General features: G+C 35.5%; 1 protein-coding gene across 2 annotated transcripts in view; it reads right to left on the reverse strand.

The window, feature by feature from the left end:
- Positions 1 to 7,882: 7,882 nt before the first annotated feature.
- CDH19 (cadherin 19) overlaps positions 7,883 to 12,129 on the reverse strand; it is an 80,545-nt gene continuing 76,298 nt past the window's right edge. The window contains exons 11-12 of one of the 2 annotated variants that reach the window (XM_049900736.1): positions 11,004 to 11,255; positions 7,883 to 8,680 (exon numbers count right to left, since the gene is read on the reverse strand). In XM_049900736.1, the coding sequence (XP_049756693.1) occupies positions 8,190 to 8,680; positions 11,004 to 11,255 (743 nt within the window). In that variant the 3' untranslated portion in view covers positions 7,883 to 8,189. The remainder of the gene's footprint in view (positions 8,681 to 11,003; positions 11,256 to 12,129) is intronic. The other variant, XM_049900737.1, reaches the window with a different exon arrangement.

Here is a 12,129-nt window from a genome sequence, read left to right on the forward strand (position 1 = left end):
AGCACACGTCAGTGAGGATGGGTGAGGGACAGCTATGCCTGCAAAGTCTGGAGGGGAGCTGAGCTCAGTTCAGTCTCATCTCAGCATCAAACTCTCAAACTAGCCACATGCTATCACTTCACCTCCAAGTGTTTCATTATTTTTTCAAGCCAGGACATAGATATTTCAATTGCTAAGTTTCTGTTCAGGTTTATCACAGAGCATTCATTCTACATGGAGATGCTCAATTGATGCTACTAGTCGATAAAATGTTTGATGCTCGTTATTTACTTCAAATAGAGGACAAATGAATGCCACTGTGAGAAATGTTTAGCATTTTCACAGCTCACAAATTTTCCTAGTATGCACTCTGATCCTTATGTAGAAAATAAAGTAACATGGTGGTGGAGAATATTTTATAAAGACAGAGATTTTGGTGTTGAAAACTTTATTTTTGGATGATTTTAACAGTATGTGACAGTGGGAAATTGTGTCGCTGTTAGTTCAAGTCCGTTCTGACTCATAGTGACCCTATGTACAACAGGACTAAACACTGCCTGGTCCTGAGCCATAGTCACAGTCCTTGGTATGTTTGAGCCTATTGCTGCAGCCACTGTGTCAACCCATTTCATAGTGGTAAATTACTGTACATAAATTTACTACGTGATTTATCAACTTCTAATGTTATTTCTAGGAGTCCTTGGGTAGTGCAAATAGTTAATGCGCTCAGCTGCTAACCAAAAGGTTGGTGGTTCAGATCCAACCAGGGGCTCCTTGGAAAAAAGCCTGATGACTACTTCTGAAAAATCAGCCATTGAAAATGCTCCTCTGACCCACATGGGTCACTGTAAGTCAGAATAGACTGACGGCAAATGTGTTTTTTTGAAGTTTTATTTCCAGAATTAATAGAACTTAAAACATTTTCAAATAATGGGTGAATTTATGTATAAAATAAATCTGTCAGGTACAGGCACGTGTAAGCTTTAAAGAGAGTTAAAATTAGACAATTAGCTTTGCAGAGGAAGCTTCCAGAATTATGTAGAGGTCATCTGGGATAAGAAAGAAGTTTCTGAACACAGAGGTGTCAGTGTGAGCTGGACAAGTGCCTAGAACTTGCATGAGCCCTGAGATTGGCTCAGATATGAGAAGGAGAGATGATAAAAACTTCCTCACCCGAGAACATATGGCAATGTGCCCTTAATTTTTTATTATGAAAGGAGAGAGGATGGTGGAAAGCAGATAGGAGAAACCAAGGATACAGCTTTTCATTTTGTATTGCCAAAGGTGATGTGAACAATTTGCTTTGTAATTTAATTTTAATTTCTTAAAATAACAGTAGAAACATAGATATCAGTATCACATTTTAAAAAAGTTTTCTGTTGGGGCCATTGGCATGTTTCTTTTTTCTTTTCTTCTATATAGTCCTAATATAACACAGAAGTACTTTCTCTTCGTTTTTTCGCCAAGTGAGCAAACCCAGATCTTTCTTTTTTGACAAGTTTTCTTGTAACTAGAGTAACTAGAACTAGTAGTAACTAGAAAAGTTTACCACAAAAAGTTGGTGACCGCTTAATTTAGCATTTTCTTTTCCTCCTAAACAAATGCCAATAGGAGTCACTTTTGATCAAAACACCTCATAAATAATGTATATCTTCAGCAATTAAATTCTTCTTTTGGTAATAATAGAACAGCACCCAAGGGAGAGTCAAGGCATAACAGAAAGCTAATTATTATCTGGGATTAATTGACTTTCTTCTTTCTTTTTTTCCATATTAACTCTAATAATTAAGCAAGGAAATGGGCTTATAAGTATTCCTAAAGGTAAAAATAATAATAATACAATAATAATGATTATAACAATAATACAAACAGCTAAAAATGTCAAGCATTTGCTATATATTTAACATAGGTCTACATTTTTATATGCATCATTTCAGTTAATTCCTAAAACAGCCCTTTAATTGTATATTCTTAATATCCCCATTGCACAGACAAATTTACCAAGAGGGAAGGTTTTGAAGAACTTGCCCAAGGTTACACAACAAGGAAATATTAGCAAGTGGAAAATAATTAAAAATGAACTTCATAGACCACTTACTCTCTAGCATGCAAATTAGGAAATATTATGGAAATATTTACCATGTGAATACTTCATATCTCCACTCTCTTTCCTAGATAAAACATTCTATAGAATTGCACTTCTATGTATTCACAAAAATAGTGTAGGTTCCATGTATAATCTTATTTTGGGCTGAGGTTAATCACTTAGCAATGTAGAAATCAATAAAGATGCATCATATTTTAAATATTAAAATGAATAAACATAAAGGAACCACATAAAATAAATGTGTAAACCATTTTAATATGCTCTTAGATGACTTAAGGGCACTATAAATTATATTTACTTTTCTTAATTTTACTCCAGGTTTATATTAGAAAAATTGAATTTTAAATTATTATTTCAACTATATTAAATATCAAATTGATTTGTTATGTTAATATATCCAGTATATTGAGTAGGTTGCAACATGAAGAGAACCATTAGGAACATGTTTTATTTTATTCAAATTTTGGACATATTTGCATTGACTGATACTCTCCTTGGCTGAATTTCAGGCAGTTTCTGCAGCTTCTGGTCACTTTCAAATAAAATTTTAAAAAGTCCCTTTTCCAGGTACTAGAAAACTTAAACATCCAATGTAAGCTTCTGCCTTTACCCTCCCCTACTCATTCTTCTGCTCCTCGTTCTGTAGGGCCTGGAGAAATAAGAGATAAAGGGCAAGGTAAACATGGCTGTTGCTATCATAATTTAACGGCCAGTGTCCTCTGTATAACGGTGGGACTTCTAGCCTGTGGCACATGAGCGCAGTATTCAGAGACACACCTCAGGGACTTGAGGTCCCGGTTCTCCCTCAGCCTGTGTGACATATTCTCGGGATGGATGTGTTTATCTCCCTCTCCTGACTTCTGTCTGTGCTAATTTCTCTAGCTGCATCCACTTAACCTATGGGCAACTCACACAGCTGTGCCATGTTGAGCACTGGGAACTACATTTTGCCCAGCTGCTGCTGTCTCACCTTGTCTGCCATTTCAGACTGATCAGCCAACCATTGAGCTTCAGAACTCTCCAGGCAAAAAGGCAGTAGCAAATTCAAAAAGCATCCGAGAATCTACCATGTGGTTGAGATACTAGTCTTCCCTCTTCCAGAAGCCATAATTTCTGGATAGATAGATGGTAAATGATAGATAGATAGACAGACGGACGGACGGACGGACGGACGGACGGACGGACGGGCGGACGGATGGATGGATGGTTGGATGGATGGATGGATAGATGATAGATTGATAGATGATAGATGATTGATAGATAGATAGATAGATAGATAGATAGATAGATAGATAGATGATAGATAGATAGATAGATAGATAGATAGATAGATAGATAGATAGATAGATAGATAGATGATAGATAGATAGATGGATGGATAATTTAGGTATATAAAAAGCCACATATTCCTTTCCTCCATTTACCTAATTAGTCTCCCTGCCTTTCTCATATTTAATATCTAGTTCCTTTATCTAGCCTATAAAAGTTGAAGATACTTAATAGGTTTTGAGTAGCCCAGCAAGCATAACTGTGCCTTTACTCTGAATTCAACTCTAAAATGGAAAGTAGATAGAATCCTCATACATCTTACATGTTTTCATATTCATCATACTGCACAGGAACTTATTAATTCTATGAAAGATTTTCTCTAGTAATCATCAAAAACATGTTTTGACTGAACGGTATGACTTTCTCAACATCTTTTTCCCCCACGTTTAACAAGTATAAAGACCTTGAAATGCCAAACTCATATACCATAATTTCTAGAAAAAATCTGAAAAAGCTTTATTGTATCTAATAGCTACCCAGTACTAACCTATTTTGAGGAATATATTAATTCCTTATTTATGTTCCACAAAAGTCAATATGACTTGTGCACAGGCCTGTAAGTAGAGTGGTATTCATTATTACATTAATCTAAGAAATATTTGTTGGATACTTACTATGAGCTAGAAATAGTTGTGGACAATAACAAATGAAGAAGGCAGACAATTTCTTAAGGTTTGCATTCTAATAAGGGAGAAAGGCAATTCAACAACCCAAAAGTGTGTTCTATACTTTGGGGTGGCTAAGTGATTGTGGAGATGGCGCAGGGCCAGGCTGGATTTTGTACTGTTGTACAAAGGGTTTCTATGAGTCGGAACTGACTCAAAGGCACCTAACAACAAGTAATTGGATGAAAAACAATGCAGAACAATGCCCAGAGGTGGTAGGTGGGGAGTCATCAGGAAGGCTGTCTGGGTAATGTACAGTTGGTCATAGACCTGAGTAAACTGAAGGAATGAAAAACACCAGGGTTTGGGGGAGTGTTTCAAGCCTGTATCACATCCTGTTAGAAGTCATGAGGTTGGAACCAACTCCCTGTGTGAGTATCAAAAAGTCAAGTATTCCTAAAACCAAACAATAGTCTATCCAGAAAAGAATGTCTGCCTTGAGCATTGTGCTCTTTTAAGATCTATCTATAGGGGATCAAATTGAAAGTATCAACTCCAAAGAATAGATAAGAACCTTGGGGTGGCAGTGAGTTTATATTAATGGGGAAGGAACACCTCAGAAAAGGGGATAAGAATGGTTGTACAACTCAAAGAATGTGATCGTTGTTACTGAATTGTACATGTAGAAATTGCTGAATTGATGTATGTTCTGCTGTATATATTCTCAACAAAGCAAATAAAATAAGTTATATTAAAAAAAAAAAAAAAGAAAAGTCCTGGACTAAAGTAACTGAAGTTTAGAGTGGAAGCAGGGAGATTGCAGTTATAATCAGGAACCGAACAGTAGGTGACCTTGTGAGCCACAACAGGAGGGTGATTTGTATTGGAAATGTGCTGGGAAGCCATCAGGATTTCTCAGTGCTGGAAATGAAAGAGATCTTGGTGCACCAACAGAAAAGTGTCCATCATAGCAGTGATGCAGTGTTTTTCATTGAGTCCTTCGATTTTGTCAGGTACTGATTGTGTTGACAGTCCTACACATCTTATTATTTACAAGAACCATGGGAATTAGGTAGCCTGGACCTCATTTTACATATTACAGACTGAGGCCCTGAAAAATTAAGTAGTTTGACAAAGTTCAGACAGTTATAAGTAGTAAAAGAGAACTAATTTAAACTGAGATCTGTGAGGCTCAGTCACATTTGCTGAGTGGACTTATTATTAGAGCTAATATGTTTTGATTCCCATCAGTTGCCCCGAGTTGAATCCAGCTCATGGTGACCCCATGTGTTGCACAGTAGAACTGCTCCATAGGGTTTTCATGGCTGTGACCTTTCAGAGGCAGGTCAATCATGCCTTTTTTCCAAGGCACCTCTGGGTGGATTCAAACCGCCAACCTTAGAGTCAGTAGCTGAGTGCTTAACCACTTGCACCACCCCACAACTCTCTGTTTCTTAAAAAAGGACTAAATATTCTCACATTTTAACATTAGTAATTTAAGGTTTACTTATAAACCTGTGAGTCAGCTAAGGGTGATATTTAAGTGCTGCGGGTATTAATGTGAAGCTGTGCTGTTGTCATAAATATCTACACCAATTTAGCCTTTATTAAAATCTACAAAAATGGGATCTTTCGTACCTTTGCTATTAGGAAACAGCTAATTGTATTCCTGAAACAGCTATGTGACTTGAAAAGAGATGAAATCGCTATTAAGGTATCACGGCGTATAATTTTCAGGAAATTGCAACTTCTAGCCTAGAATCAGATAATATTTTTGATATGGTTTTATTTTTTTTTAGCCTAGAATCAGATAATATTTTTGATATGGTTTTAAAGAATACTTGTTAGGCTAGCAAATAGATATGCAACCATTCATGGTTTTTTCCTATGCTTCATATGATTAATAGCCCTAACATTAACTAAACCAGAATCCATTTTGATACATCCGCTTAGCACCACCAGACACAAACAGTAAACACATTGGGGCTGGTATTGGACCAATATACATTTTTTATAGCTTGTACATCCAAGTTTGCCTGTTGTTTATCAGGCTTTCATCCATGGAAGAATCTACTGTGATGCCCAGAAGACCCTATTTCTTTTTTCTAATCCATTTTCCGTGGATTGTTCAATCTGTTGTTTAGCAAACTCTCCAGTTCTTCACTCAAAATCATATAGCACTATTTTTAAATATGGAATAATTCATGAAAGTCTCTATAACTATTTGCTTTCAATGTTGTATATTAATACAATAATTTTTTTTTTCTCAACTTGTACATTTCTGTTTTATTTGCAAGTTTTTGCTCTTTTTTAAGGCACTCTGGTTGATTTTTTTTTTTTAACTCTTTCCTAATAATGATATGAATACTTAAGGATTTACTACAGTTTATGTTCTTTCATTAACTTTTTATTATTTCCCTAAATCATCATATTTCAAATCAGAATTGCTCTGGCTTTTTTAATGTCATGATATCTATGTCACCAACATAATGGTGCCTGGTTCAAATTGTTGAATCAGATTTCCAAGGAGTGCCTGGAGGATTCAAACTGCCAACCTTTTGGTTAGCAACCATAGCTCTTAACCACTACACCACCAGGGCTCTAAAGTACGGAGAAAAGAAAATAATTGTACTCATCCAACTGCTCTATCCATAGCTCTAAATTATTTGAAATATTTGATTTAAACATATATGGCCAATTTGATTCAGTTCAGCTTCACATACTATTAACCAGGAAGGATCATATAAGCCAATTTTAAGACTATTGTATGCACTACTTTCTTTTTGATCAAACTATGAATTTTTAATCCCACCTTGGGTAGAATAAAGATCTTTTTTTAGAAGGTGGATTAAAATTAAAGTGTTTTATTATTTTACTATCTAATGTTACCATAAAGCTTTATGTCCAGCAGCTTAGCATTTACTTCCTTCATAATGTTGCAATAAAACTTACTATTGCACCTAATTTTATATTCCATAATAAAAAAAAAATGACACTGAAGGATCAGTCATACTCTAAGCTCTTAATGAAAAAGGAAATGCTGAGAATCATATCATGTTTTATTTTATGCTTGGTAAAAGGCAGTACAGTTGATCATAATATTTAAGATGAATATTAATTCAAGCTTTAATCTACTACTCATTTCATGTTTCTGTATCATTTTTCATCACAATAAAATTTACTTAGAGATTTTACTCACTTTCCACAAGTTTTATAAAGTTTACATTTAATGATGAACAAATATTGACATGTATTTTGCCACTGTGTTTTAAGATAATACAAAAGTATTCTGGGCTGCATATGAAAATAATCTATGAAAACTCCTTAAACATATTTCCATGTTTCCTTTTTATACAAGGTTGTAATATTATAAACAATACAAATGTATGCAGTGTAGTTTTGATTGATTAATATATACCATGTATCAGTCCAAATTTGAACTCATTTTTAAAATATCAAGCTGGAATGAATCATAGAATCTCTGTGAGGAGTCAGATTATTCATATAAAGAATATAGGTTTTGAAAGATTTGATACCATCACCCACATTCTCCTAGGTGTTTATCTTTACTTAGTATCAGGAACTTAATATACATAAACACTTTACTCTTACTTTATAAGTTTAAAAACACAGAAAAACAATGAAATAATATTAAGATGGCCTAACCCAGTGCTTTTCCTAGATTTGCCATCCAAATTTTGAGAATTTGGATTGGATTTTATTGAAGGAAAGTTAGTGGAGTGCTTCAAGGACATGCTAAAGCCAGCTGGTACTGGCACCCAAGAGCTGATTCATAGCATCTCTCCCGAGGTCTGCAATCAGTGACATCACGTGGGCAGCTTGAAATGACAAAAAAAAAAAAAAAAAAAAAAAACCTGTTGAATTGATTTGACTCATAGGATTCCATAGGGTTTCAAAAACTGTAAATCTCTACTGAAGCAGACTACCACATCTTTCTCCTGGGAGCAGCTGGTGGTTTTGAACTGCCGACCTTTTAGTCAATAGCTTTAACCGCTGCGCCACCAGGGCTCCACGGGGTATTTATTCTAAGGAAATCAGCAAACAATATATACCAAAGAGCAGATTTATCGGTACCTCACGACCAATGGGGGTTATCATCACATGTGCTTTATCTCTTCACCCAAACACATTTTAATGATAAAAAGTCCTTAGTTATTTGACTGCATTGCAGAACCAAACATGCAAGCTAATCTTTGAAAGCGAGGTCCCAAGTCATTAAGGTAATCGTAGCTTTCAGTCTGATCAGAGATTCCCGATCCCAAGGAGCTCAGCGATGCGGCTAACGACCCTGTTCCCTCAAAAGCATAGGTCTGAAGGGAGTCAAAAGGAGGCGCACACGGATCACTGTTCGCTTCTTCGAGCTTTTCTAGGATGAATTTCCTGAATATGTCGCTGTCCGGGCCCACCTGCAGAGACTGCCTGTACAGACTCCGGAGCTCCGAGGTGGCGTGTTTCCGAGTCTTGCGTTCCCGCATAAAGGTGCTGCTCCTCAGCTCTGCGATGTCGTAGGCCTCTGTGTCTTCTTCTCCTCCCCCTTCGTCATCATACCTGAATATATTCTCTCTGAAATCCTCCCCCTTCTCAGGAAATAGAGTCTGTTTTCTTCTTTGTGTTAGACCCAGGATCAAAAAAATAAACCCTGACAATGAAAGCATACCAGAATATTTAATATTTGAGTTAATATTTATTGGCTACAAAGTATGTGCATTGCTCTGAAAGCTTTACATTTATTCCTTGATTGAATCCTTATGATAATGTTATCGTTGTTGTTGCTGCTGTGCAGTGGAGTGATTCCAACTCATGGCCACCCCGTGTGACAGAGTAGAACTGCCTGATAGGTTTCCTAGGCTCTAATCTTTAAGAAACAGATCACCAGGTGTTTTCCCCGGGGGAGCCCCTGGGTGGGTTTAGAAGCAGACATTTAGGTTAGCAGCCCATCACTTAATAGTTCAGCCACCAGAACTATTTATGATATCCATATATTATTACTGTCACCTATTAAAGATGAGAGAAATGGGGCACAAGGACCTTAAATAACATAGCCAGGACCACTGCTAGTAAGTAGATAGCTGGGACTCAAAACCACAGAGTTGGATCAGATCATGTGGTCTGTGATACATTATTAATTTCAGAAATTCCCAAATACCAGGTTTTTAAATCATAAGACTAGTTTGTCCAGAAACAACATGTATTACATAAAATAATTTTAGATATTAAGTAGAAATAAAAAAAAGTCAGAATACTCTTTATTTTAAAGAATACTGTATGTATCAAAGATAGCCAACCCTCACTCAACCTTGGAGCTCATGTAGCTGTTCAGAATTTCATATGTGGAGTTATAACAAATACCAAGTATTAATATTATCATAAAAATAAAAAATATATAGTATTTTACCTACAACTTACATTTAAAAAATTTGAAATAGTTCTCTTGAAATAAATAAGGTCATCACATGTGAATTCAGGTAGTAGACTTTAAACTCATTGGAAATACGTACATGATATAGAACACAATATAATGAATAATTTTCCAATTCATAAATTTGAGAGAGGCCTCAGGAAATTTCAAAGGATGTTACTATTAGTTGACCCATACTCTCCACCCATAAATACTACTCATGTCTTTGCCTGTGAGGCAGCCTCTTGCTGATTTGTAGGATTCTGGGCTTGGTTTAGGTCTCTACCTGTAAGTGGTTCAGTCCTTCAACCACACACTGTGTTTATGCTTCTTGCTTTTACTACCTAGCTATAAAGTTCTAAATGCAGTTTTATTATGACAGATCACTGAAAACATTTTGAAAACTGGAGCGGAGACAAAAAGTCCGATAACGTTCGGTGGTAAAAGAGGAATGAATGGTTTTAGAAACTTTGAGAAAGATGAGAATGAAGGCAAAGCAAGTCCTGAAACATAGTCAAACTCAGATTGAGTGGCAAGGTTGAGATTCCAGAACCAGCAGCTGACAGGATGACTCACAACACTTATGATGTCATGTTTATGTGATGAAAAGTTATCAGGGAAACAAGAGCAGGGCTTAGGTGTTATATACCAGTGTGTTAAAGAAGGGGAAAGGGCTACATTAGATGAATCATTTACAGTCTTGAAAGCTTGACTAAGGCATTTTGGAGTTCAACTATAAAATCAGTAACTTACCTGCTTCTGGAAACAAACAAAATGAAACTGTGTTACTGAGATTTATTTTTTTTCAACACTTTGATTAAATAAGACTGTTTTACATTCTTCCACGAAGCTTGGTGGTGTAGTGGATAAGAGCCTGGCAGTTCGAATCCACCAGCAGCTCCTTGGAAACTTTATGGGGCAGTTCTACTCTGTCCTACAGGGTCGCTATGAGTGAGTTAGAATTGACTTGACGCCAATGGCTTATGCTAACCTTGACTTTCTTTTGTAACGTGTCCAGTCAGCTGCATTATGGTGGTTCATAGGGGAGTGTGGTAGCTATGGAATGTCACTACATCGTTTACTAGCTGCATGGCTTTTAGGAAAGCACGTAACGCTTTGAGTTTCAGTTTTCTCATCTATACAGTGCAGATGATGAGAGTTGTTACTTCAAAAATTTTATTGTTAGAATTAAATTGCATAATGCATATAAAGCACTTAAGACAGTCTCTAGGAGTGTAATAAGCACTCAACAGAAGCTCACCGTTATTATTTTTTATGTATAACTTACGTTTTTTGCAATGCCATGTGTCAAAAACATGCATATACAGATGTCCACATACATAATCACATGCTCCTACCATTCAGGGATCACTGAATTTCAACTCGAAATGTGAATTTATCAATTCTAGTTTTTATTTAGTCTTTTGGGTTTAATAGTTGTAATACATCCAGAAGAGCAATTAAACACACACACAAACAGTACTGCTCTTTTGGAATTAACTTTTTATATATGTATCATGTTATTTTAAATAAATGAAGAGACATTCCACTGAGTACTACTTACCAAATATTATCATAATGCAGATTAGAATAGCAATTACGACTTCTGTCCTGAATCCCATGGAAAGCATACGTTTCTTATTACCGCACGTCTGTGTACTGCCGTAGTCATCACAGTCACAAACATGTATGGTAAGGGTGTTTGTGCTCGTAAGCGGTGGGATTCCATTGTCGGCAATTAAAATGGACATGTAGAAGACAGGCTCTTCTTGAAGGCTGAAACCATTTCTGTTAGTCAAAATTACAGCTGTGTTGTCTAAAACAAAAATCCATGTGCATAATTTTTTTTTTATATACTATAAAAGAAACTCACACAAGTCATAGTACTAGGGGTAATAATGTAGTGGTATGACCAAATAAGATCCAATAAAAGGAAGAGGTGATTTCTGATAAAAAGATAATGATCCACCAAAAAATATCTTTATTCTTTTGACATTACCTAAACTCTAATTCTGTAGTTAGAGGAATTATTTAAACCCATTCCAGATAGGGATAATGTGTGTGGAACACAGAAAACAATTTCATTTGAATTAATTACACGTGATACACGGTGCTTTTTTAAAAAAAGTTGGAAACCATTGTTTTCGCAAATGCTGCAAATACACTAAAAAAAAAAAAATACACTAGATTTTCACAATTATCTATCAGCTAATTATCTCAAATAGTGTATTTACTAATGAAACAAAAGGGTAGGAAAAATCCTGTTTCATTTCACTTTGACATTATTAATCAATTTTCTATATACAATGCAGAAAATCCTTAAGCCTTTGTCCTGTTGATTCATTCATCTATATAGGACATTAAAAAAAAAAAAAAAGAACAGTGTATACTTCAAGCACATTGGAATTGCTCTTCCTTGAATTCTAAAATATTCTAAATAACCCTTTTCAGTGCAATTTCTTGTGTCTCAAAACTATGTTTTTCTTTTACTTTTTTCTCTTTTTTTGATTACTGTGCCACAAAAAATATTTACTGTAGCTATCTGATAAACTTTAGAAGACAACTGTAAGAAAAAGCAAAGAAATGGAAATCTCCTGAAATATATGCTTATTTATGGCTTTTTCAAAATCATCTTTTTTAAAACCAATTCTCCATTATGCTCTTGAAGATTATAAAATGCATGTGATTTT

This window comes from Elephas maximus, chromosome 11 (genome assembly GCF_024166365.1).
Source record: "Elephas maximus indicus isolate mEleMax1 chromosome 11, mEleMax1 primary haplotype, whole genome shotgun sequence".
NCBI classification, from domain to species: Eukaryota; Metazoa; Chordata; class Mammalia; order Proboscidea; family Elephantidae; genus Elephas; species Elephas maximus.